At 43.7% G+C, this 27,318-nt stretch overlaps 1 protein-coding gene across 1 annotated transcript in view; it reads left to right on the top strand.

The window, feature by feature from the left end:
* The first annotated feature begins 480 nt into the window (after window positions 1-480).
* Window positions 481-27,318, top strand: part of TXNRD3 (thioredoxin reductase 3) — a 46,530-nt gene continuing 19,692 nt past the window's right edge. Inside the window, exons 1-8 of the mRNA XM_089672296.1 lie at window positions 481-677; window positions 5,973-6,033; window positions 9,154-9,263; window positions 10,872-10,979; window positions 15,374-15,446; window positions 17,112-17,231; window positions 19,859-20,001; window positions 22,251-22,366. Coding sequence (XP_089528422.1) covers window positions 573-677; window positions 5,973-6,033; window positions 9,154-9,263; window positions 10,872-10,979; window positions 15,374-15,446; window positions 17,112-17,231; window positions 19,859-20,001; window positions 22,251-22,366 — 836 coding nt within the window. The 5' untranslated portion in view covers window positions 481-572. The remainder of the gene's footprint in view (window positions 678-5,972; window positions 6,034-9,153; window positions 9,264-10,871; window positions 10,980-15,373; window positions 15,447-17,111; window positions 17,232-19,858; window positions 20,002-22,250; window positions 22,367-27,318) is intronic.

Raw genomic sequence — 27,318 nt, 5'->3', positions numbered from 1 at the left:
GATGGACAGTTACTGTGGACATGGGATGGATGGACAGTTGCCGTGGAGAGATGATGGATGGACAGTTGCCGTGGATATGTGATGGATAGACAGTTGGCAAGGAGACATGATGGACAGTTGGCAAGGATAAATGATGGATGGACAGTTGCCATGGACATGGGATGGATGGATGGACAGTTGCCCCGGATAAGTGATGGATGGACAGTTGCCATGGATATGGGATGGATCGACAGTTGCCATGGACACAGAATGGATGAACTGTTGCCATGGACACGTGATGGACAGTTGCTATAGACACGGGATGGATGGACAGTTGCCGCGGACACGGCATGGATAAACAGTTGCTGTGCACACTTGTCAGCTCTGGCCCGGCTCCCCGCCTCCTTTACAATCACGTGACCCCCGTTCTGCCTTATCATCATTACCAGGCATGCTGCGATGCGCAAGCGGATTGTGACGTAACGGCTGAAGAGGAGTGGGCGTGTCCGGCGCCAGTGACAATCCAGGCGGGAAGGGACAAGAGGTTCAGTGTACGGAGAGCGCCGAGGATCATACTTCCCTCAGCCGCCGCCATGCCGCCCACCGGCAACGATGTGATCCGGAGCCGGGTACAGGAGATGGTGGAGAAGAACCTGGTGGTGGTGTTCAGCAAGAGCTACTGTCCGTACTGTACGCAGGTGAGGGCCTCTGTATGTGTGTACCTGCGGCCTGTGCACTGAGGAACTACAGGTCCCAGCATCCTCCCCCGAGGAACTACAGGTCCCGGCATCCTCCCCCGAGGAACTACAGGTCCCGGCATCCTCCCCCGAGGAACTACAGGTCCCGGCATCCTCCCCCGAGGAAATACAGGTCCCGGCGCCCCCCCCCCCCCTAGGAACTACAGGTCCCAGCGTCCCCCCCCCCCCTAGGAACTACAGGTCCCGGCGTCCTCCCCCACCCCGTGGAACTACAGGTCCCGGCGTCCTCCCCCGAGGAACTACAGGTCCCAGCATCCTCCCCCGAGGAACTACAGGTCCCGGCATCCTCCCCCGAGGAAATACAGGTCCCGGCGCCCCCCCCCCCCCTAGGAACTACAGGTCCCAGCGTCCCCCCCCCCTAGGAACTACAGGTCCCGGCGTCCTCCCCCACCCCGTGGAACTACAGGTCCCGGCGTCCTCCCCCCCCCCCCCCCGGGGAACTACAGGTCCCGGCGTCCCCCCCCCCCCCCCCCCGGGGAACTACAGGTCCCGGCGTCCCCCCCCCCCCCGGGGAACTACAGGTCCCGGCGTCCTTCCCCCCCCCCCCCCCCGGGGAACTACAGGTCCCGGCGTCCTTCCCCCCCCCCCCCCGGGGAACTACAGGTCCCGGCGCCCCAGACAATGCTGTAGTCCCACTTAGGGGCCCTGACTGGTTCTGTAGTATCACTCAGGAAATAACAGGCCCCCGGCCGGTGCTGTAGTCCTGCTGAGGGGACATCCCCGGCCGGTGCTGTAGTCCTGCTGAGGGGACTCCCAGGCCCTTGGCCGGTGCTGTACTCCTGCTGAGGCGACTCCCAGGCCCCCAGGTGGTGCTGTAGTCCCACTGAGGGGTTCCTAGGCCCCGACCAGTTTATCTTCAGCATGGCACGGAGCCTCCAATCAGTGGAGAATGCAATCCCAGCAGTGGTACAGCCCAGGATAACTTGGAGGTGTGTCATGGGAAGATGCCGCATCCTGCCGTGTGTATTGGCCGTCATTAGGATTGGTGTGCGGTGGGTCGCCGGGTCCGTGTGGTACGATCGGAGAATCCATCTACTATTCTAGATGTACAATCAGATTGTATCCTGTGTGACCAGTATATTGGTGGCTCTGTACAATCTGTGCTGATGTGATGGGGAGGAAATAACCGACATTCTCTGTACTAACCTCATCCAGCGCCACCCCTTCCGAATCGTGCCGGTAATGTCCATCGGAGGATGACAGCCGGGACGTTTCCTGTTTTTTAGCGGAAATCGGCAATAGCGGCCTCTGTTCCCCTCAGGAAATATGTAGTGTGTAGTTTTGTCTAGAGTGGAGTCCCCCTTTAACCATTGTGGCAGCAGCCTCTGGACACCCCTTCCTGCCCAGCCCAGTGTGTATTGCTGGGATTGTTTGACCCATAATTACTCTGTCATGCTACATTGATGAGTGAACTTTGATGTTTAACCACTTGATGTCCAGAAGGTGGTGTGTTCTCCCCTGTTGGGTTTCTATTGCTCTGTGTCCTCATTAGGTCCTGTGTACACTAGCGGTCCAATTGTTCAAGTATAGACCCTATCAGTCTCCATCTCCTCTGTGGAGCGTCAAGTGTAAACGGACATGTTTCTTTACACCCGCCTGCATCCAATCGGCTAAAAACAGCTGGGTGGGGAACCGTTCCCCTCCATCTGATTGGATCAGATGGCAGTCGGGTGTAAATGTGCAGGCGGTCCGTTTACATCTGACCTCCCATAGAGGACAGTGGGCTGTGTCTTTGTGGAGTGAACACAGACCAGTCATCCATTCGCTTTGCTCTGCTCTGTGGGGGATCAGCAGACATCACCTGGTGGAATGAACGTCATGTGAAAGGGGCCTTGGGAAGATTGGTCATCAGGAAAATAAGTGTCACCGGGAATAAAAGCAAGAGGGGAATCTGAATATGCCGTTGCCACCAGAATAGCATCTGTAGAGGGAAAATTGGGGACACTAGTTGTCAGGAATCGACTTGCCAGTGGTGGTGGGACTCACCTGCCTTGTGGGCTGCAGTACCAGGGCTGGCCAGCGGGTGCTCTCAGCAACCAGAGGCTCACTCCTGCAATGAGCCATCACCTGAGGCTGATTGCAGCAGGTGTATTTAAGGAATGGCCAGGCCTGTGATCAGGGCCTTGGTGTAATGTTTCACATGAGCCCCTGTACCTGCATCCTGTCTGCTTCCTGATTCTGCTTGATCCTGACTCTGAGTGAACTCGGCCTGTCCTGACCTCGGCTATTCCTGACCACTCTTCCGCTCTCTCCTGGTACCCTGTTTGCCCGTTTGCTACCGACCCGGCCTGCCCGACTACGTTGATTTGTATATATGGTTATCTGTTGGACTTTGGGATGTTTGCACTGTGTTATGTTTACCTTGCACTGCGTTTGTGTTGTTTTTAGTCTTCATAAATTGTCTTATTTACACTATACCTGAAGCCTGCGTTTCCCTGTGTCAGTCCACACACCTCTGGTCATACCCGGATCCCTAACACTAGTTCTTTGACTGCTGTGTAAGAAAGATCATTCATGGTGGAAGACATTCTCTTACTTTCTGGGGAGTCTGCAGAACAGGAAATGAAGGGAAATTTCACAACTGACACAATGATTTGCAAATAAGGAAATGCTTGCTGCTTTAGCTTTCCCAGGGATGTTGAATTTTATATCGCCTGAGACATGTAGTGCCGGGCAGGTAGTGTTTTTTTTTTTTTTTTTTTTTTTTTTTTTTTTTTTACCTTTAACCCTGCTGCAAGCAGCAGGGCTCACCTGACAGGTGGAACCATTGAGGGCGGTAGCGCTGCCACTGATTGCTTCCACACAGTGTCAGGCTCCCCCCGTCTCCTAGGATCCACTTGCCCATCTGCAGGCCTGGGACTGGCTCACTGTGTCGGCTAGAGGGGAGGGAGGAGACGGACACATCCGCTCCCCTTCTTGTCCTGACCCAGAAGTGACGTTATGATGTCACTTCCGGGTCCCTGTTGAAAAATTTCCCGGACCTGGAAAGCATGTAATGCAGTGCGAACCAGTCGGTTGAAAAGATTCTTGTACAGTGAGGTTACATGAGTATCATTTTACAGTGCAGTTGGGGTTTTGCAGCCATTTAGACCATTGGTATTCAAATTTTCGATATGAGGATTTATAAAGTGCTGATCTCTTTTCCATCTCGCATTGAAAGTTAAGGTCAGTAAGGAGATCTAAGAAAGGAGTGTTATACGATTTCCATAATTTGGTAATGTTGATTTTGGCGGCCGCTAATGTGTGTATGATGATGGTGCGGGAATCTGTAGGGAATTTTTCAATCCCTATGTGTAGGAGTGCTAAAGCTGGATTTGGTATTATTGGGGATGCAGTGATTGAAGAGAGCAGTTGAAACACTTGGTTCCAATAGGATTTGAGAGATTTACATGTCCACATTATACGAAAAAGTGAGCCTAGCTCTCCACATTGTCTCCAACAACTAGGGGAGTGTTGAGGGTAGTACAAAGCAGGGTGGATTTGATGTAAATCACTAGTCAGTAAGGCTTGATGTAAATCCTAGTTTTCTACATAAACACTAATTCTTGCCGGTATAACTTTAATATACAAGTAGATGAAGATTTTTAGAACAACAACTTTTCATATTAGTTTTTTTATCCCCAGTTTAATAGGTTAATCATTCGTATTTGGACAACTTTTCTGTTGTACTTAGGAAGGAGAAAAATAATCATTACCTTAATAATAACAATTTAAATAGATTTATTCAACTGAAACAATAACATTCCAGCATATGTGATTTGCTTAAACATCCATGTTTGTTAACTAATTTGGCTAAACAAAATATATATATTTTAAGAAACTTAGACTGTCAGCCCCTTCCTCCTCACACTTAGTTTCACTTTCTTCTTGTGCAGATCTATTCCACTCCAAACAATCAGAAAAATATTGTTTCTATTCTATTCACTGAACTTCTTGAAACTTAGCACTGAAGGGGTTGATTCTGTATTCATAGGTTTGTAGAAGTTAGGATGAAGGTCTTTTTCTTAACTCTGTTCATGTTATAACATTTTTGCTGTGAAGAAGAGGCATGTGATCTCCGCCGAGTCAAATTCAGTTTTGAGAACTGCAAAAGTAAACCAACATCTGTGATAATATCTTGTAGGCAGAGAAACTGCCCAATAATCTTACAAAAACCTCTGGAAGAGCATGACATTGTGAATGGATTCATGGAATTTATTTACCAAAAAAATTAAACATATACAGCCTTATTCTACATAATTAAAAAACTAATCTTTACTTCATGATGGAATAACCTTTGGATGGTAATATATTTTCCTCAAAAAGCATTTTATTTTTAAAAAAATCCTTTTTTTTTTATCATTGATTTTTATCCACCCTGCTTTGTATTGTTTTCATTGTGTTAAATCCCTGATGTACCTGCCAGTCCCTCCTGCTTTTTTAATAAAAACTGACCACACCATGCAGTAGAGCACAGTGTGGTCAGTTCTCTGTGGTCAGTTCTCGCTGTGCTGGGAATTCATTATGCTCTCTTCCTATGGTCAGATTTCTGTTGACATGCCCACCCTGCACAGCTATTCACTAGGAAGTTCATTGTACTTCTGTTTCTCCTCCCCCAGCTGCATGTAGTAAGGAGCTTAGGGGGAATGTGATCACTTATAAAACAGAGAAAAAAAGTATTGTAGAATTTCTATATCTATGCATAAATATTTGCCTTTCATTTCTATTTTAAACTGAACGGGTTGTTTTATAAGGTGAGGGTTCACATGTTGTCTTTTTCACGAAAAAAAAAAAAATTGTATTTACTATTTTTCATTCAGGAGCCTGCAAAGCATTGCATCTGCGGCGATCAGTGGATTGCAGAAATACAATGAACTTCCTAGTGATTAGTGGATTGCGGGTGCAATTTCAGGCTTTCTGCCTATACCTCTTTACTGGCTTTTAGTTAGCTGGAGGAAGTGTCGGTGAACTGGAAGTACACTGATCGGCGCACTCCTTTGAGAACTACAAGCCGCCTTCCACAGTGGCAGGTGGGATTTGCAGTTTTTCACAGATCTTTGACTGACAGTTATGCGGTCGGAGCCCCCTCATAGCTGCGTCCATTTTAAATGTGACGGTGGGAGGAACCCCTGCCTCTTGTCCTGGGGGGGGCGGTCAGAGTGCTGGGTACATGTTACACCCTAATACATACATACATACATACATACATACATACATGTGAACTTCACTTTTTTGAATTATGTTTTTATTTTTCAGGTGAAAGAACTCTTTTCCTCCCTAGGCAGTGAATATTTGGCGCTGGAGCTGGATCAGTGTGGTAAGATCATGTTGAGCTGATTGCGTCTCTGAAAACTTGCCCGTCTAGTTAGATATTACTATTAATATTTGACATGTAGCAAACGGCCTTCAGCTGAGTCCTAGAAATGCTGAATCATTGTGCTGCATTCTCTGGTGTCGTTACATGCACTGATGTAAAGTGGTTTACATGATTCCGACATTATTCTACCTGCATGGGACAGGACATTGTAATTTAGCCTGTAAAGGGGGTACTGGGTCAGATAACTAAATGGCTCTTTTCTATGTGGCAGTAGATTCATATTTCAGATAACTTGGCTGAGGATGACAATCTGATTTAATAGAGGGCAATCCCATCACTACAAGTCCTTCTAACACATTTCGGAAGAAAGCCACAAACTAGTTTCTGGGACTTAACAAATATCCAGAAGGAAACGAGCGCTAGATCTGTGTAGTTTCCGGGACTTGATCTTGGCTAGTTACCATTCTGTTCTCCTATTATGTAATTAATGGGTAACTCCACTTTCGTAGGAAAAAAGTGGCAAATAAAAGCGTATACAATTGTAACACAAGTCATGTTGTAATTGAATGTTATTAAAAATGACCTTTCCTCTTCAGCATGCAGTGCTGTAATCTTCAATATTGCAGCCTAGGGGCAGTTTGTACACATTTCATTGCCTGCTTGTGTGATTGGCTTACTAATTTTCCCAGAAGTCTGCACTAAGGTATGTCATATTTTGAGCATCCCCTGCAACAAAAATATTATTTCTGGTTAGATATTCCCGAAGGGAAATCACATATAAAGAGATGCAGACCCTACTGCTTTCCTCATTCGAGCCCTGCAGGTGCAGCAGGTGACTGATGATTATGAATCTCTCCCATTCACATTCATTTTGCACAAGGACACTGACAACTATTTCTTCAGAATAACAAAAGGTCGGAATCTGCAAGTTTGCTGAAATCCTTGAAATATTAAATGGGTCATCTGGAGAGGAATATGTGGTTTTGCTTTGTGTGTTTTTCTGTACAAAAGTGGTTATTCTTTAACCTCCCTGGCGGTCTGATTATTTCAGATTTTTGGTGCTTAAAGCGGTACCATTATTTTGCATGGAAATAAGTAGTTTTTTTATTGTAGGCTGTAATTTTTAGGAATAACTCAAGTCTAGTAAACATCCCGGGTATGATAAAGTTTGAAACACGAAATCATAAATTATAATTTAATAATCAAAAAATAACATAATACATTTAATTCAATAATATAATCAAACCAAAAACACTGAAATGTGAAATATAGCGCCAAGTTCGCACATCGCTGAGCAAAGTCGCAAAATCGTTTTCAGTGTCTGATGAGGAATTTCCCCCACGAATCATTATCACTCAATTCTGCAAGTGGTTCTGATTTACTATCGCTGTTCTCTAGCCGGTCTAAAACCGCTTTTGACCTAAAGGGACACTTTTTGAACGCTATGGACTTTTCTCAGTTTCCAGGCAGAAAGAACAGACAAAATGCAGGCAGAGCGCCGGACAAAGCACTCGGGACAAAATGTATGTGAAATGGGTTGAAACAGCAATGTTTTACTATGAAAAATGTGTTTTGAAAAAAATGAAATTTTTTTAAATTTTCAAATTTCCCGCTGCCGGCGGCGGCACCCGTACGTCCCGACGTCACAGGGACCGGAACACAGAAGCCGGATGCCGGCATCAGCCGGAGGAGATGGCCGGGGACGCTGCAGGGGACACATCGCGGGAGCGAAGGACAAGGTAAGTGCTGCAGGGACTCCTTATGCAGCGCTGCATGGTAAGCCCGAGTGTAGCTCGGGGTTACCGCTTTTGGCACTAACATTTTACCCCGAACTACACTCGGGAATACCGCCAGGGAGGTTAAAGCAAACCTGTGCTGTGCCCATTCATAGCCATGGAGCAAGCCATTCAGGGCAAAGCAACGGTCTTGGTACCCAACATATGCTTACCTTTCCTTTACTCTGCTGTTTCTCCATTCATTGCTGAGAGCGAATACCCAGTACTTCCAAATATATTCTAATACGTGACCTGGATTTAAATAAAAGAATTGGACTAATCAGCACTGTCACATAAAAGCTCCATAGCCCTGTCTAGGTTGTGACTCCCATGACACATACTTTCCTTTTACCCTCAGGGGCTGAGTGGCGCATTGGGGGTCATAAAGGAAGGTCATTTATGCTGCGGGGGGGGGAGGCTAAAGTGAACCTGTTGCTTTCCCCCGCACATTGAAACTGCAGTTGTTGACCTCATGTAGAAGGCTGCATACTAATATAAGTGGGTGTTCTCTTCTCTCTAAGCAAGTTAAAGCCAAATAAATATTTCCGTTTTTATCTTTCAATATTTTTATTGAAAAATTGGTATACACAGAAATAGAAACATTGTCCACCTACATGGTGAGATGGGGTGTATAAACATATTCATAATATATAGGCTTTACTGTTTAGCAGTTATTACATGTTATGTTATAATGCTATTTGGTATCATCCACACACCCCTGCTGTTTCTGACTAGCTGGTTGCTTCCACCCTCCTTTTCCTGCTGTAACCTATTTTGTTTAGTGGTTATCAAGAGACTGTAGAGTGAGGAAGCTGTGTAACATCACTGGACATTTAACTATGAAAACACCTCTATGTTCATACCTTTGCTACCTTGAAGCATTGGAAAACACCTCTGAAGTTGTTATTCATTGAGTAAACTATCTGTTAAGGCGATCATTCAACTTGCTGCACACATTCTTACAGACTGGGTCTAAACGAATCTCGCCACAAGTACAATCGATGCCAAGACAGAACAGCATGTGAAAAAACATTAGTCAATGATATTGTAAACGGGGAACACCATCCCCATAGGGTAGCAAATGTTCCATCAGTCAGTAAACATAAGCATATATTCCATATAGATTTGCCAACAATAAGAAAACCAAAAAAAAAGGATCAAAACTAGAAAAATCGAAAGGAAAGATCCAGGATAAGTCAGAAAATAAGGGAGAGAAGAGAGGGGGGAAAAAAAAAAAGGGGGGGGGGGAGAGAGAAGGTCAGCCGTAGTACTATTAAGTAATAGAGATTTCCATTTTTAAACATGTTACTGATAATCAAAATGACCATCATTATTTCCTTTCTAGATGATGGCAGCATTATTCAAGAAGTCCTTTTTGAAATGACCGGCCAGAGAACCGTTCCCAATGTCTTTGTAAATAAAACACACGTTGGAGGATGTGATAAAACATTTCAGGTAATTTTCAGGAGTAATAAAGCAAATGATCTAGCTTTGTCTGCTGGGCCTGTCAGAGCCTCTTGTGTGTTTTTAACCCCTTTGTGCCAGCACCTCTAGGCCCTTTAAGAGGTTTCTGACACCGGGAGGCTGGGTGGGGTTTAGGGTCATGTGACTGCTGGGGTTGGCGGTCACATGATCGGAAAAGGTCCCGATCGCAGGAAGAGATCGGGACCTTTCTGTGGGACACCGACACGTGCTGGGAGCATGCAGGGTGCGCGCTTTCAGCACATGTTTGTTTACACATGGTACACAAATATGCGCCCACTCGGCTTCAAGACCCAGCCACCGAGAGACCGCATATTTGCGCACGCTTAGCATGAAGGGGTTAAAATGTATAGTTTCTGACCAAACACTGGTAAATATTTAAAGTAGAACGGAAAGTGAAGCTTTGCTATGTTAAAATGGTACATTTTAGAAATGTTAACACAAGCATGGACAAAGCTTATTGAACCGTACATCTTTTATGGGTCACAGAAGTGCACTTGCCCAGCTAAAGCCAATTGTTGGCTGACATCACAGAGGTGTGTGTGTGTGTGTGTGTTACATTACTGCAGTGCACTTCATGGCATGTGCCTATGTACTCTTGTACCTACAGCCTCATAGCTCTATATCTGCAGTGCACGTTCTAAGGCTCTGCAGCCTTTGACTTATGAAGATTTATTGTTGTTACTGCTGTGCTGATCCTTGCTGGAGTCTGATATGAGGAAGCAAAGCCCTTCCTATAACAAGATGGCCACCTCCACCCACACACAGTGATCAGCTCCAGGCACTACTGCTGACTAGTTCTTTTGCCCTCTGCTTGAGTTCCTATCCTCTTAAAGTGGTTGTAAACCCTTACATATACCCAGGGTAGTGACTGACCTCAGGTGATACCCAGAGATTAAACAAATCCTCCTACATAAGTTGTACCTGTTTATCTGTAGTGTTCATTTCTCTATATCTGTTTAGAGTGCTGTAGCTTTACAGCTTTCTGAGTGTTCAGAAAAAAAAAAGGGGGACGGAAAGCTGAAGTTACACTCTCTGCAGAGCTCAGTGAGGAGGGCTTTGACAGCTGATAGGAGTGAAGGGACACACCCCCCCCCCCCCCCTTCAAAAGGCTTACAGGAACAGATTTGAGTTTGTGTGTTGGAAGTGCCTCCTCTGACACCATTTTTCTCTTGGTGTCACAAAAAAGTTTGTCAGAAGTGACTCATGCTATTAGCAGAGGAATGAGGCAAGAGACAGAAATGGCACTTAGTGCTCCTAATTGAGACAAAAACACACTACAGAGGGATATGTCATGTCTGAGGTTTACATCCACTTTAAAGGGAAAGTCCACCCCCACTGGTATTTTAGTTTAGTAGATTAGAGAGAGTTAAATCCGGGACAAGCTGGGAAATCTGGAAAGCAGATATCCTTTCAAGTGTCCTAAGATGAGCAGCTAGGAGCTGACTCCTTCCCGCAGGCTCTTAGATTTTGTCTGACCTGACCTTTACAAATATACCTACTGTGATAACATGGGATTTGTGATGTGTTTCTTCTTTATTATGAGCCCTGTATTTTTTGTTTTGTTTTTTGCCCCACTAGGCTCAACGGGATGGGACCCTGCAGCAACTGTTGGACAACAATACCGTCTCCTATGATTATGACCTGATTGTCATTGGGGGAGGCTCGGGTGGTCTGGCTTGTTCCAAGGTAATGTCATCCCTCCTTCTTCTATTTTTTTTTTTTTTTTTTTTTCTTGTATTTCCACCAAGGCTGTGCTCTACTTGTGCATACTTAGTGGAATCTGTTGCAAAGCAAAATACCTGTGTGAGAGGCCACAGGGCAATATATTCCTTTTTAACTTCATTCAGATCACTTGGTCATGAATGTTGAAGCTGATTTCATCTTTAAAGTCATGCCTGCTAGGGGGGAGAAATAGAAATTAAAGGGATGAAATGCTTTCCCTGGATAAAATGTTGCATTTATTTATTACAGGTATTTATATAGTGCTGACAATTTAAACCGCTCTTTACATAGTGTACAGGAGCTTCAGTCTCTGCCCTCATGGTACTTACAATCTAATGTCCCTGCGTTGCGCACACACGTACGCATACTCACGTGCGTGCGCGCATCCTATGGCCAGTTAGACTGATTTAATAAACCTACCAACGTGTCTTTAGAGTGTGGGAGGAAACTAGTACCCAGAGGAAAATCCACGCAAACACAGGGAGAACATTGGAAGCTCAATGCAGATGGTGGACAGGATTTGAACCCCAGTACTGCAAGAGAGGTTCTAACTACCAAGCCACTGTGATGTTGGCTTCTGAAACGTCTGGTTATATGAGCAAAAGGTCTTATTGGCCAAATAAATTTCAGTAGTTGTGTGCTAGTGCTGAACCAGCAAAAGTTTCCTCATAAACGTCTATAGGTGGTTACACTTGAGTACATGTCCACGTTAATCTATAAAGAATGGTAGGGAACATACCTCAGTAATGATTACTTGAGAGTCCAGCCTTGGTAGTCGCACATTACCATTCAGAATTAAAAGCTTGAAGTGCGTGTGTTTTTGGTTCACCATGGAAAGAAGTTCTTCTGATGTAGCCATTGTCGGACTACAATCATTTTCATATATGGCTTAATAAAAGTGAGCGCTGCAAATAACTTGAGTATCGGTTGTGATATTTGGGTCCTGTAGAAGTCCAAATCAGTGATAACAAGAGCATGCAAGTGTCAGGAGAGTTTGGACCTGTTCACACTGGTCCGCTTTAAAAACAGTATGCTTTTCTCAGAAACACATTGTGATTTTATTGCCTTCTGTTAAACTTTAATGCAACGCATATGCTTTTTAGATGTCTTTTTGCATGTGTTTTCATCCCTGGTCACCTGATCTAAAATTGACATGCACTTTTGAAACCGGGCACCAAAGATGAAGCATGCAGGACTTAAAATTGCAGCACAGTGGTGTGGACAGTTACATTGGATTTATATGGAACAATTTTTCATGTGCTTTTGTTGTTTGAAAGGCACATTTAGCATGGCAAAAGCACATTGGTGTAAAGAGGGCCTTTGTCACCAGCAAGCGACATGGAGGGAAAACCCAACGAGTGGCTGTTCATTCTGCATGGAGAAGAGTGGATAGACTGTGGCTGCATGTGCTAAATTCTCCACCATGTCTGGCGGAATATTTTGATGTGGTACATGGTTTCAGTGAGCATGGCCTCTGTGTGTTCTCACTAATGTGGAAATGTAACATGGGCTAAGAAATACCTGGATATGTGTGATAAGACTTTGCTTTCACTAATCTCTTAGTTTGGTTACCATATGTGAGAAGGAGCAGCCATGGTTGTGTACTCATCACTTGCTGACTGGTACTCCTAATGCTGCATTATCTCAGCAGATTTTCATGTGACTAATTCATGCTGGGAACCCGCAGTTGCCTCCATAGTGTGGGATCCTCTGGAATGCGAAGCAAATCGCTTGCAGGAAAGAACTTTGTGTAAGGTCACAGCAAACTTTAAAGCGATGTGATGATAAAAATATAAATTGGCCTACCTTAACCTCTTGCCGTCCGCCTGCTGTTTATAAACAGCAGGGTGGTGGCAGTCCAGGGGCGGGTTGCCGTTCATAAACGGCACCCGCGTTTTCTAGCTGTGCGTGCTCCCTAGGAGCGCGTACCACCGCGATCCGGTGCCCGCTGTGTCCTCCGGACACAGTGAAACACCGATCATCAGACGGGACCTCTGTACGAGGTCCCGATCATGTGATCACTGATTGGCGATCAGTGATCACATGCAAAGTAGTAGGCAAGATGTCACTTGTGACATCATTGCTTACGTGTGAAATCTGTGAATGATCACAGAGGTCACATGGTACAAGGCTATTCACAACAGCCTTGTACCATGTGACAAGCTGTGACCAATCACAGCTCACTCAGTATTTCTCAATGACTGCAAGAATGCAGCCAGGGAGAAGGAGAAATGATGGCTTTTACATCCTTTACGGGTGTAAAAGCAATCAGTGTAAGAAGAAAAAAAAAAAAAAAACCTTCATCACCCCCCACAAGTAGTACAGTGTCACCATGGTGACACTGTACTGCTAGGGTGACAGTATGTAAAAAAAAAATAAAAATAAAAAATAATTTAAAAAAAATAAAATGTTTAAAAATTATAATTTTGGGTTATAAACTAATTTGGATTTTTTTTTTTTTTACTAAAAAAATAACAGAATACATTTTGCCCAAGATTTATGATGAAATATTATTTATTTGCAAAATTTTATGAAAAAAAAAAACACTTTTTCAAAATTTTTGGACATTTTCCTTCACATAGTAAAAAAAATAAAAATCCCAGCGGTGAATAAAAAATACCACCAAAATAAAGCTTTATCTGTTTCAAAAAAAGGTAAAAAATTCATATGGGTACAGTATTGCATGACCGCGCAATTGTCATTCAAAGTGTGAAAGCGCTGAAAGCTTAAAATAGCCCTGGTCAGGAAGGGGGTAAAAGTGTCCGGACAGGAAGTGGTTAAGTTGGTTTCAGTAAGAAACTTGGTGTTCATGTTCATTAACTTTTTTTTTTTTTTTTTTTTCCATGTCTAGAGAGTAATTGGTCACCCTCAAGGATAATGCAGAACAACTGGTTCTGCAGGCTCAATTGCATGACTAGTTTCAAGCCTGGCTGGCCTCAATGCTAGCCTGTCATCTCTGAGCACTGTCCAGTGTAGGTAGTATGTAGGGCAGTGTAAAAAGGTCCTTAATCCCTTGGCGCCGGAGCCTCCCGGCCTGGGTTTCAGAAGCTGGGATGCTGGGCAGTGTTTTAGGGTCATGTGATTCGCTGTCACAGCAGTCACATGATCAGGAAATGTCCCAGTCGAAAGATTGGAACCTTTCCGTGAGTACCGATGTGTGCTGGGAGCGTGCAGGGCGCGCGCTCTTTGCATATATGTTTTTCTTAATTGCACGCAAATGTGCGGCCGCTATATCTTTTCCGGAATAAGAACTGAAACCCGACCAGCAAATCACTTTTGATCTGCCGTATGGACACTAACATATAAAACTGCTGGCTGTGAAAATCCGTGCACTGTGACTGCCATGGAGCACAGAGTTGCGTCTTCAGATATAAGCTGAAGGTCTCAGTATAGGGAAATTAATGAGCCTAGTATGCTCATGTTAACCCTGCTGGGTCCTTTAGGAAGCTGAGCCCGATAGAATGGTGTACTGCAACTCTTATACTTCATCAGACATCTAAGCGGATGATTCTCCTGCAGTGCTTTATCCCGGGATTGGTTTTTCATGTATGCAAAACCCTTTTTCTTGGTACTCATTAGGTAAAATTTTAGCAATTTGCTTGTTTAAGCTGCACTACAGGCAGTTAGAGGAAAGATACAATTTTAATTCAGTTATGCTTCAAAATAATTTAATTTTGCTTTTAAAATAATCCTTCTGTCCAGCAGCAATCATGTTAAAAAGGGAGGTGCAGTGTTGAACTAATAAGGTCTCTGGTTTTCACATGCTGTCATTCTAACACAATGAGCATGCTTACAGGAGGGAAGGGCGGGTCCTCGCTCCACATCCCGCCTCTCCCTTCACATCAGAGTCCTCCATTCCTAGTCCTCCATTCCTAGTCCTCCATTCCTAGTCCTCCATTCCTAGTCCTCCATTCCTAGTCCTCCATTCCTAGTCCTCCATTCCTAGTCCTCCATTCCTAGTCCTCCATTCCTACCCCTATCTCCTTTCACATCAGAATCCCCTACCCCTTTTTTACTTTTTTTTTTTTTTTTTTTTTTTTTATAACTACCAGTTTTGATCACATGCCACAGCATGGCAGGAGGCAGAGCAGGTAAACTTCTGTACCCCTCTGAATGCTGCGGCAACCCTAAATGCTGCCCGCCCTGGATTAGCGTCATACATTTTCATGCTGCTGGCCCACCTGCACCATGAAACCACAAGATGGCTGATTGAACACGCTCCCATTTACAGGTGAATGAGATTTGAAACTGTTTGGCGTTCAGGTTTAGTATCCCTGCAGTGTATGATTGGTTAAAGTGGTGTGTGTGGCTTTTGTTTTTTGTTAAATTTGGTTATTGATAGATAAATTCTTTTTCAGGAAGCAGCTTCTCTAGGAAAGAAGGTCATGGTCTTGGATTACGTTGAACCTACCCCTCTAGGGACATCATGGGGTAGGTATCTTTTGTAGGCAGAACATGCAATAACTTTCAGTAGATTGCTGAGTGTTAAAGCAAAACTCTGCAGAACTCAACCTGCTCATTGCTGCCCCCTTCCCCCTGATCGAGGGGTTAACCGAGGAGTGGGTGACTGGATGGGGTATAAAGTGGACCAGAAAAAAAAATATGTATATAGATGTAGCTCTGACATAGGATCCATCTTTGCTGTCCACATTGGAGATTTATCCGCACTTTATGGTGAGAGCCTGTGCTGAAAGGGAGAGCCAGTCTTCCCGATGGGGACTCGACAATTGAAGCCTGCAAGATGTTCTATTCCCCCACTGGATCCAAATCAAAATAAGACATTCAGCTGGGATTGCTCTTTAAAAGTTTATTTAAAGTGATGATAGTTTCTCTCTCTCTCACCCCCCACCCCCCCCCCCCCCCTTTTTTTTTTTTTTTTTTTTTTCTTTTGTAAACTGCTGAAGGACCGCTCTATAGCAGATATACTGCTACAGGGCAGCACCTGTGCGCAAAATCACTAGTATATATGTGATTTTGCATTTCTAGGTAGGGGGTACGCGCGCCTTACCCGCCGGCGTCCGGTGATTTACTATCACCGATGGGGAGGAAGATCTTTAAGTTTACATGATATTTTTTAAAAATTTTTTTTTTTTGTTTAACTGGACATGTTTAATAGTAAAAAAATATTGTTTTTCCTCAATTCAGTCCTTTTTTTTTTTTTTTTTTTTTTGCTTATAGCGCAAAAAATAAATGCTCAGGTGATCAAATGCCACCAAAAGAAAGCTCAATTCGTGGGGAAAAAGGCGTGACTTTTATTTGGGAACAGCGTTGCATGATCGCACAATTGTCAAAGTAACGCAGCGCCGTAATGCAAAAAATGGCCTGGTCAGGAAGGGGGGTAAATCCTCAGGAGGGCAAGGGGTTAATTAAAATAGCAAATACGCTATACTTACCTGCTTGGTGCAATCATTTTGCACAGAGCAGCCCCAATCCTCCTCTTATGTCCCCCGCTGGCTCTCCTGAACCCCGTCCAGTGCCCCCATGGAAAGCTGATGTCCATGCGGCACTTATGCGGGCTCGCTCCCAAGCTCCCCGGATGCATCTGTTGAGACAGGCAGCAGAGCTTGGCCCCACCCCCCACTTCCTCGTCATTGGATTTGAGTGGCAGGAGCCAATGGCTCCCCCTACTATTGTTCTGCCCTGTGAGGGGGGGAAAGAGCTGGGAGAGCTGCTACTCTCATGCACAGCACTGGATCGATGTTGAACTCAGGTAAGTGTAAGGGGGAGTCTGTGACGCAAGATTTTCATTTGTATAGAGAGGCAGAGACACCTAATCATGGCATTACTAAGTCACATATAAGCTATGCATTGAAAATTGAGATTTTAGTTTTTCATTAACATTTTGAGGAAGGAAGAGCCAGGTGAAATGTCAGCTGATTAAACTTCAGCTTTAATGACACTAATGGCTGGGATCATCTGTATCTTACTGTTGCTGTGATTGTTTCTTGCATTTCCTGCTATGTGAGTAGCTGTCTGCACATAAACTGCTTAGAACAATGACAGGCTATTTTATTAAATATAATTTCCTCTTTGTTACTGCTTAGTCACCCTGTACCTCCCCAGCTTGTTGTTTATAATTGATTTGTGTTTATACAGGACTCGGTGGTACATGTGTAAATGTTGGGTGTATTCCAAAGAAATTAATGCACCAAGCAGCTCTCTTGGGTCAGGCACTGAAAGACTCCAGGAAGTTTGGCTGGGAGTATGAAGAGCAAGGTAAAAAGAGAATGACTATGGACACTTTTGCAAGCTAAGAGCTGAATTGCAACATGTGTGCCTGTCACACACTTTTCACAAGACATTTTGAACTGGTGAAGCTCAATTCTGGTAGTTTAAAAAAGCCATTTATGCAGTTGTGTCTTTTCATTAAACGATTAATTGTATTTGTAATCGACTAGTGCAGGTAACTGAATTTGACCTGGTGTCAGTCTCTTGCATTCCCTGTACAGCAGAACTCTGGTTGGTAGAGGGAAAAGAAGCACAAGGAGCTAATCTGTTGTGCTACAGTGCTTGTGCTGCCTAGGAGCATACTGATAGGAGGAGGGAGCAGAGTGATGAATTAGCTCATTAGTCCAGGACTTCCTATTTGTTGTCAAGGAAGGAAAGGCTTGAATTGACATAGTGAGTTTCCCAGGAGCTGAACTGACCATGTTCTGCTAGTTTATTTCTGATAGGCGATATGTTATAATTAAAACTGAGGTAAAAATATGCACCTGTAAAATAAATCCCTTTTTAAATAAACCTCCAGCTATCTCTGCCCTATACTGGCAATATATGTTTATAATTTCAAGGGTATCTATTTTTGCAAATAAGAGTTGGTAAGATAGAGTAGGGACTGGCCAGAGAGGGATCGCTTTGATGCAGTTGGCCAGGTTGAACATGTATTGCAATATATGGTAAGTAAGAATCCCTATTTTATAAGAAAACGCTTGCTGAAGGTAAGGGTTAATAAGTGGCATCATTTCCTTTTAGTATCTCATGTTGTATAGCAACTATTTATGACCTAAGCACTCAGATTCTCATCACAGTGCATGGTGTAGGTTGCTAACTATAAAGTGCAGGGATGCCTGAAATTGCTATATTACTGGCGCTATGACATACATTGTGTGTGATTATTAATAGATAGAGAGACTCTTGGACTATCGATTAATGGAAGACTGTAATATGGTCCGATGAATCGAGCTTCACACTGTTCCCAACCACCAAATGTGTTTTACGTGGGGCAAACCCTGTCCCAGGACTGTCTTGTTTCAACAGTAAAACATGGTGGCAGCACAGTCCTGGTTTGGCCAGCCATATCTTGTTTTCTGCAGGCTCCATCATCACCTTGAATGGCAGATTCACTGCCAGCGACTGTGTAGAAATGTTTGCCCCATGGACACTTTTTTTTTTTTTTTCCTGAAGACGCCACAATTTACCAAGGCCGTAATGCTCCAATTCATACAGCTGCATGCGTATCAAATCACATTTTGATAATGCCAGACAGTCTCGCACCTTCCCTGGGCACCACAGTCTCTGAACCTCAAGATCATAGAGCTACTATGGTCAATTTTAGTGAACAAGGTTTGGGCTCGTATTCCACCTCCTGGCATCTCTGTGAGAACTGAAACTATTTTTGCATGAAAAGTGGGATCAGATTTCATTTGAAAAGAAAAGAGAGCACGCACTCCCATCCACGTGTGATGCTTTTCAATGACAATTAAAACACACCAACCTATGGACTCACATTAAGTTGAAGAGGATCTGCCACAACAGACATTGTTCCCATTTGCCTCTCCTGGGTCATCACCACATATGTCCCCTATGGGTGGCTGTGTCCAAGAAGCACTGACAAGCCACCCAGAGTACCCATCATGATGGAAAAGCTGCTACTCAGTGGTGTATAGGGCCTACTGCGCATGCGTCAGTCCAGCCGCCGACACGGAACATACGTTGCTCTAACGGAAGAAAAGGGAATCATGTTTGGGTGGTTATGACGAAGTGTTTAGGGAGCATGCCGCCGCCTCTCTCAAGTCATCTTGGCTTGCGCAGCGGGCCCTGTGCGCCACACCGAGTAGCAGCTCTTCCATCGTGGCAGGTACTCCAGGCGGCTTGCCTGTGTGGTTTATATTACATACAGTGAACGGAAAGTGCCACTCAGTCTTTGGGCTCACTGATCACCGAATTCAATTCATGTTGCTTTTTATCAGATTCCATTATCCACCATCCAAGACTTGAATTTGTAAGTTCCTAGAATTCAGGCCATCTTTGAAAGGCAGTCCAACACCATGTTGAGTAACAATTTCGTTCTTTTACTTGGTATTTCCACAATTTTTGTCCAACCCTTGTATCTTTCCAATGCGAGGGAAATCTCCTGTTAGACTGTTGTTGCTGGAACAAGTGTCCGCATTGGAAGATTTTCCCTCTATTCCTCTACTGGTGTAAAGTTTTTCACAATTTTTTTTTAGATTTTTCATCGCTTTCATTCTCTGTGGTATTGCTGATCAGAACAATTGGAGTGATTCATTCTAAAGGTGCTCCTACAATATACTATCTTGTTTAGGTCTACAAACAACTACAGTATGTAGTAAGAGGGCCTGTCCAACTTGCTGCAAACTGAATTTATTAGGTTTGTACTCGTATAGTTTTGGAAAAGCTAACAGACTGTAAGACATGACCACAAATACCAAAGGAAACCTGACGCCTAACCCTCGCCATGCTTTCCAAATCTTGGAAAAAAAAAAAAATTGTGTTTTTGTCTTTAATTAATTGTACTTCATTTCAAAAATGGTAGTTTTATACATAAGGTTTGTGTTTTTTGCTTTTTTTCATTTTTTTGTTTTCTTGTTTTCCTTTTTCTGCAGTGAATCACAACTGGGATACAATGCGAGAGAATATTCAGGACTACATTGGCTCTTTGAATTGGGGCTACAGAGTGTCTCTGCGAGACAAGAATATCCGCTATGAAAACGCATATGCAGAGTTTGTTGAACCACATAAAATTAAGGTAATCTTGAGTATTTAAGTAGTCAAGAGGATCGTCCCTCCATTTTATATTTACTTCAATGGGATGGGTGTTGTGTACATCCAGTGGTGGAAGTCTTCACTGTCCTGGACAAGTGTGCACATAGACAACTATGGGGCTGAGTCCTGAAATCGGAGATGGACCCATAGAAGTCTTTTTGGTGTAAGTGTTTTATGCAAGAACTTGAAAACTATAACCAGTATAGAAACTAACAGGATCACGTACAGACTTTTTGCTATGACCCACTGATGTTTTTAAAATTTAGAGAGGGATTTATTCTACATCCTCTATCAATCCAGCATTTAAGTATTTGAAGATCGATCTAAATCTCCCATCACTGCTGCGTCTGCCAGATGCTGTCCTAATGATGAGCTTATTGATTTTGCTATCTCATCACTGTGCAATGTAAACAGGAAAGTTTACACAGCCTACACCGTGTCCTAACTGCTATAGCAGCCAAGAGTTTTACATTTTTTACTGCGGGCTTTCTAGTAGAAATGATTCTTCTGAGCATGCAGAAGTGAGAGCAGTAATTATAGGGCGTTTACTGTTAAAGTGGTTGTAAACCTCTGAAATTATAAATGAATAAAGTATGTACTCGCCTCAATCCAAAGCTCCTGTTGTGATTTTCTGTCTGCTGTCTCCTTTCTCTGATATCTGTTTGACAGTCTGTGCTAACTCCAAGCAATAACTGGTGACAAGGAAGGGGGTTGCAGCACACAGAAAAGTGATTGACAGCCTCAGCTGTGCATGTTTTACTATGAGACATTGTAAAGGGGGGGGTACCGGTCCCTCAACTCAGGTCTCAAATTACACTCGGCTCCCTGCTCTACACTGTCCAGTGTGTGACATCAGATCCTCTGCCACTGGCAGCACAGAAATGCTGTGTAAACTGTACACTTTGAACGGCTCTAGAGAACAGAGGGCTGCAGATAAACGGGTACTATATGTAGAAAGATTTATTTCATTTCTACCCTGAGGCTAATCACTTCATGAAGGTTACAACTACTTTACCTCAAAATTGATGAACTATAAAGGCTTTTAAAGCGTCACCTATGGACAACTATTAACATGATATATCCTAGTCTTTTATATTTTACAAAGCAGATTATATTATGTTTCTGGGCACTAGATTGCATCTCCTGCAAATAAAGATTTGACAATAGTGTATTTATCTTGTAAGCCAAAAATTGCAGCTGCCACTCTTTTTAGGGATGCACAGATATCCTCCTCCATCCTCCCTCCTCTTTCCCCCCCCCCACAGTTTGAAGAGGAATGCGATTCCTGTTCAAATCGCATGCGGTTTCCTCATTTCTCCTGTGTGAACCCAAGCTGTCATAGTTCACACAGGAGCGGTGCGGGGAGGTTTCCCGCAGTGGAGAGTGGGGATGCATAATATGGTGGCAGATGCTCCATATTCTCAGTGGTAGTAGAGGAGAGAACGTCGCTTTCTCTCCCCTCCTTACAGGGATGATTGTGCAGGTGCTGTCCAATCAAAAGCCCTCTAGCCCGTACTGTTGTCCCTGCAAGGAGAGGAGAGAAAGCAGTGGGAATTTCAAATCACCTCTGCTTTCTCTCCTGTCCTACTGCTGAGAATATAGAGCAGGGGTGTCCAAACTATTGCCTTTCAGCTGTTAAAGTACTACAAGTCCCATCATGCCTCTGGGTGTCTTGCCTGTGGGTGTCAGTCTTTCAAGACCTCATCGGACTTGCAATTCCTCAACACCTGGAGGGCCATAGTTTGGACACCCCTGATGTTGAGCATCTGCCTCCATAGTACACATCCCCCACACGCCCACTTTGTTCAGCTTGGGATGCCTGCAGGGAGGTTCCCCACACTGCTATGACATGCCTGGGTTCACACAGAAGCAGTGGGGAAACCGTATGCGATTTGGACAGGAATCGCATTTCTGATCAAATTGCATGCAAATCTTTGCAGTGGAATTTGTATTGGCGCAGATCGCACCGCAAAATATCAGTTTCCGGTATCGGGGGTAATTTTCATAAGTAAGACTTCTCGTGAAAATACTCCGGTATCGGGGTCATTGCATTCCTAACTATTCTACAGGGCCTCTGCATTCAGAAAATGTATCGGGGGCTTTAAGTAATCCTTTGACCTATAATGTGTATGTTACTGTGTGTGTGCAATAATAAATATGGCTCTGACAGTGAAAGGGTTAGTAGACGGATAAAACTTGAGCATTTAATGTCTAACACTTCTGGCATTTTAGGCAACAAACAGGAAAGGAAAAGAGAGTTTCTACACTGCAGGGAAGTTTGTTGTGGCTACTGGTGAAAGGCCCCGATACCTTGACATCCCTGGAGATAAAGAATTCTGCATTACCAGGTAGGTGTATCTCTTCCTTCTAACTTTCCTGTTTCTTGCTTTGTATTTGTACTGTTGCTACATTCCAGATTGTCAACGCCTCTTAATAGACCTTGCACAATTTTCCTGACTTTTGCTGTTGCCTGACAGTTTCATGGTCAGGACAGAGTATATGCTCATCAGCATTAAAAGCCTGATTGTGTAACATTCCGTATAAGCCAGTTTTCCCGTGTTTTTATTGCACAGCGGCCTCACCCTTCTTCATGGTAGGAATGAACTTGGTGAACTCTTGTGAGCAACTTGAATACAAAGTACTCTGGGCGAGAACTGCTAATGCTATTCAAGGAATTTTACAACTGTTTTGCAATGTAAAAAGGCAGCTTTATCAATAAAAAAGAACCTGTACTTGTGTAAGCTGTACCCAAAAAAGCAATCCGTGTGCAAAGGACTAGATAACATTATTGCCTGTAGACTTCTGCAGCTGATCTTTCTCAGTTTTTTTTTTCTGCGTTTACAGTGCTTTGTGCACAGTATCTGTGTGGTGGTGGCCGCCATCTTGGTAAGGACATGGTCTTGCTTCTTTATGTCAAAGTTGCTCTCCTAAAAACTGCTGGGGTAAAAATTATATAGTAGCAAGGGAGGTGGAGGAAACAGATCCACAGAATGGATGAAACTAACAAGGAGATCCTTGCATTGCTGGTCCTCAGGAACCACTTGGTCTTCAGCAAGGAGAACAGCACAGTAGTGAAATCTCCAAACCTAGCCTTCAGAGACCATATTGTCTTAGATCAGGGGTTCTCAAAATTAATGAGGACAGGGCTTGGAAAATTCTTTTAAAACCTTCTTCTAAAAAATGTAAACGCCGTAAATCTGGAAATGCAAAATAAATCAGTGTTGGTAGGATTGTGGCCGCCAGGGCACCCAGCTGCAAGAGACACCTTGAGGTGGCCACATACTGGGTGAGAGAGTGTTGAAGCGAAGCCAAGACTGCCGTGTTCCTGACACACGTGTAGTTAAGTTTCCATACATGTAGAAAGACTTGGCTGAATCCTTGCATGTTACCCATATTTGACATATACAGGAGCTGCACGTCCTACAGCCACTAACAATGCCTGTGAATCTGCATCAATGTCACCAAGCTCGCCTACCTGTCACCAAGCTCACCTGTTCCTGTGGACTGCCACAAACCTTACGACCCCTGCTGTTACTCCTTTAACATAGGGCATACATTCCCCCTGCTCCTCTGGGATTATCAGCACTTCCTTTTTCTCATTCTTTTTGCGATTAAATACCACCAAAATAAAGCTCTATATGTGAAAAAAATTACAAATTTCATATGTGTACAGTGTTGCATGACTGCCCAATTGCCTTTCAAAGTGTGACAGCACTGAAAGCTGAAAAATGGCCTAGGCATGAAGGGGGTAAAAGTGCCCAGTAGGCAAGTGGTTAAATATACTTGGTTAATGTGACTGGCCTCCGGTGATACAGACGTGAAACCAATCATCCTGCATAAGTTGTACCTGTTGATCTGCAGTATTCTCTTCTCTACATCTGTTCAAAGTGTAGAATTTATAAAGCTTGTCTGAGCTGAAGCTACACACTGCAGAGCTCAGAGAGCTGATTGGAGGGTAGGTACACACCCCTCCGCAGAGCTGAGGTTGTCAGCCTGCTGGTGGTAATTCCAGTCACCATTTTTCTCTTGTGTGTCAGGAATACCTGTCAGAAATCATGCAGATAGCGTGACGCAACAGACAGAAATGACACTCGGTGCCCTTAATTGAGGCAAGTACACACTAGAGAGAGAGATACTTTGTTCAGATTTTCATGTCTGATGTTTACAACCACTTTAAAGCAGAACTCCAGTACATAAAACTAAGTCACATATATTCAATAGCCTCAAAGGATCTATATCCAATTTGTGTTCATCAAATGCCCTTGGAGACCATTGTTAGAGTAGCAGTGACATCGCTGAGCTGTGGGAATGGCTCAGGAGGCTCCACCCTCTACAGGCTGCTTTCAGAAAACTAAAGGAGGGGGCGGAGACAAGACCAGTCACCCTGCACAAGGAGAGAGCAGCAGTGAGCGGTCTTTACTACAGGAAGCTAAAGTCTCCCACTGGATTACTGCACATAACGAAAGAAGAACACAAAGCGCACCAAGATTTAAAATACATGACTCTTGTAGGTAGACCATATTTGCTGATCCTGGCGTTCAGCTTTGACAAGTGTTTTGTTTCCTGTTAATGTCACAAACATCCATTTTTGTAAAAGGGAACTTAGAAATGTATTTCTGTAAAGTCATTATCTAGCTGGCATGACTAAACAACATCTATTGCTGTAAGTCATGTCCTGAGAATTCTGTTTGTCATGGTTATGCTCTGGCTTCTGTGTTTTTGAGCTGACCCAGGACAAAGATGCAGCAAGTGAATTCACAATGCTCTGGCTCAAAGGATTAAAGCTGAAGGATCAGCATGACAGGCAGAAAGAAATAAAACCACTCTCTACCTTGCTTCATAACTTACAAGATTGCATAACTTTGCATATAAATGAATCCTGGTCAGGCACCTATGATTAAATCAAATGAATGTCATGTGTCTGCTGTATGGCAAGAAGGCGTATTGCTTTACTGCAAACAATATGATCAGATGATTCATTCATAAAAAAAACTATCTTGTGATCTTCATTAATATTTGAGATTGTAGTCTTGCTAAGAGCTGCTTGCTAGGAGCTGGTTACATAAAAGGGACGTGAACATGTCACACATTGTGTTCTGTACATAGAACATTGATTGGGTCATTGGAGACTGTACAACCAGTCAGGTGTGGAACCAGAAAGCCTTTTACTAAAGTGCTATGAAGTAACTTTTTCCTTTTATAAAAATAGAAGGTATCCAAAAATGACATCTTCACATCTGTACCAAAAACCTGGTTTCCCCTGTGTGAAATTCTGATGATGCCCTTCTAACTTTCTCTGCAGTAGTTTGTCCCATGCTGCCCAACACTCCTTTTATTCACTTTATTGTCTCATAATAGAAAGCTGGGATGTGCTGTAGAGAGAGAGAGGTCATGTAGCTTAAAGTGAGACTATACTTACTGCAGCAACATTTTATTTTCCAGTAAAAAGGAAAAATAGCACCCACAGCACTGGTTATAGCCAAACTATAGAGCTGCTTTATCCAGCTCGCTTACAGATTTTGCAGGCTTGTTTGCTCTTACTATTTCAATGTGGATTAGATTGAAACCGTCTGTCTCTTGGGGTGAGCAGAAAGTGCATACTCGCCCCTATCTTTAGATCCTTCCGAAAACTGCGCTCCCCCATGGTCCAGCAGTGGACTGTTCCTGGTCTGTGGAGCCTACTCTGGGCGTGATGACGTCAGGAACAGTCCACTATTCAAGACTGCTGGTGTGGGCATGCCGGACTGGTCTTGTGCTGGGAGGATCAGGTAAGTATATCCTTGTTCTTCTCTCCTCTAGGAAAAAAAGCTGTTAAACTGTGCAGCGCGGGCACAGCTTTACCGCATGGGGGGAAAATGTTCCCAGAGTTCAGCCTTAAGTATTATTATTTATTATTATACAGTATTTATATAGCGCTAAAAGGTTTGCTGAGCGCTGTACATTATAGTGGGGGACAGAACATGAGACAATACAGTAACAAGACAAAACACGAGGGGTTCAAGGGCCCTGCTCCTTGGAGCTTACAATCTAGGAAAAGTACTCATTAGAACTGAATTCTATACTATCATAGAAGTTTTAGAGTCCTGTTCTTAGAGAAGCTATTCTTTAGAAATCGCCCATCAGTCAAGAGATAAGGATATCAAAGCATCTAGTATTTATCTGTTTAACAACATTCAGTCTTGATTGCTGTATTAATGCGGAGCACTTCTTTAAGGCCTCCTTTTTAACTCCTTTATGTTTTTGCTTCAAGGCTTCCTTCCCCCTCCTCTTAATGGCATTTTTTTTGTTGGGGTGGGGGAGCGGGTACCTGGCTTTGACAAGTACCCGCTCCCACTTCTGCTAGCCTAGGCGATCACATCAGAAGTTCTTCTGCCCTCCCTCCCCACAGTCTTCTGGGACATGTGACAGATCTGATACACAAAGTGCAGAGCAGCTCGCACATGCTCAGTGGGCACCCAGCTGTAAATCAAGTTGTCACAGCCAGGTGCCCACAGTTGAGATGCTGAGCTGGAACAGGACCGCAGTGTAAAGAACAGCTCAGGTGAGCACATCGCTGGATCCTGAGACAGGTAAGTGTCTGTCTTTGTAGCTGCTGACTTTTTTTACTAAATACCAGTTTGACTGGAGCTCCTCTTTGAACAAGTGACTTTTGTTTCATCAAGCAGTGTTTTGCAAGAGACCACTGGGTAGCATTTGCTATTTATGTACTATAAACTATTAGCACATATTAGCAATTGTCCCTATTATGTTTGAGAAAACATTAGATCAAACTTTGCTAGAAGTCTGGCCTTGCTTTTCAATCAAATGTATATATCTTCAGTGGTTAGAGACTTTTTTTAGAACAATAGTTTCACCTTGTCATCTGCCATGGAACAAGATGGAGACTTAATTTCAAACATGTTAATCCCTAGTAAAATGTCAAAATGATACTGATATTACAATACACAGATGGAATACATAGAAGTGGGCTGTTTTTTACCTGTCAAAGGATTGTATTTCTGACCATCCATTCCTGAGACTTGCACAGCTCTGCTCTTTGTTGAATGTCAGAATTAAAGTTGCACCGATACTGTTTTTTTTACTGGCAAGTACGAGTAACGATTCTTTCAGCCAAGTACTCGCCGATACCAAATACCAATACTCTTGCTGTGCGATTTGAGCCCCTTGAAAATGAATGAAAAAGAATTGCATGCAATTTGAGCAGGAATGCGGTGCGATTTCTGTCCAAATCACATGCGGTTTCCCTGTGGGGAAATAAAAGCTGGAAAAGTGCCTCCCAAGTGTAGTACCTTTTTTAAAA

This window comes from Staurois parvus, unplaced genomic scaffold (genome assembly GCF_062004578.1).
Source record: "Staurois parvus isolate SC_StPar_1 unplaced genomic scaffold, SC_StPar_1.0 ptg000124l, whole genome shotgun sequence".
Classification (NCBI taxonomy): Eukaryota; Metazoa; Chordata; class Amphibia; order Anura; family Ranidae; genus Staurois; species Staurois parvus.
This window is presented reverse-complemented; position numbering and strand designations above follow the sequence as displayed.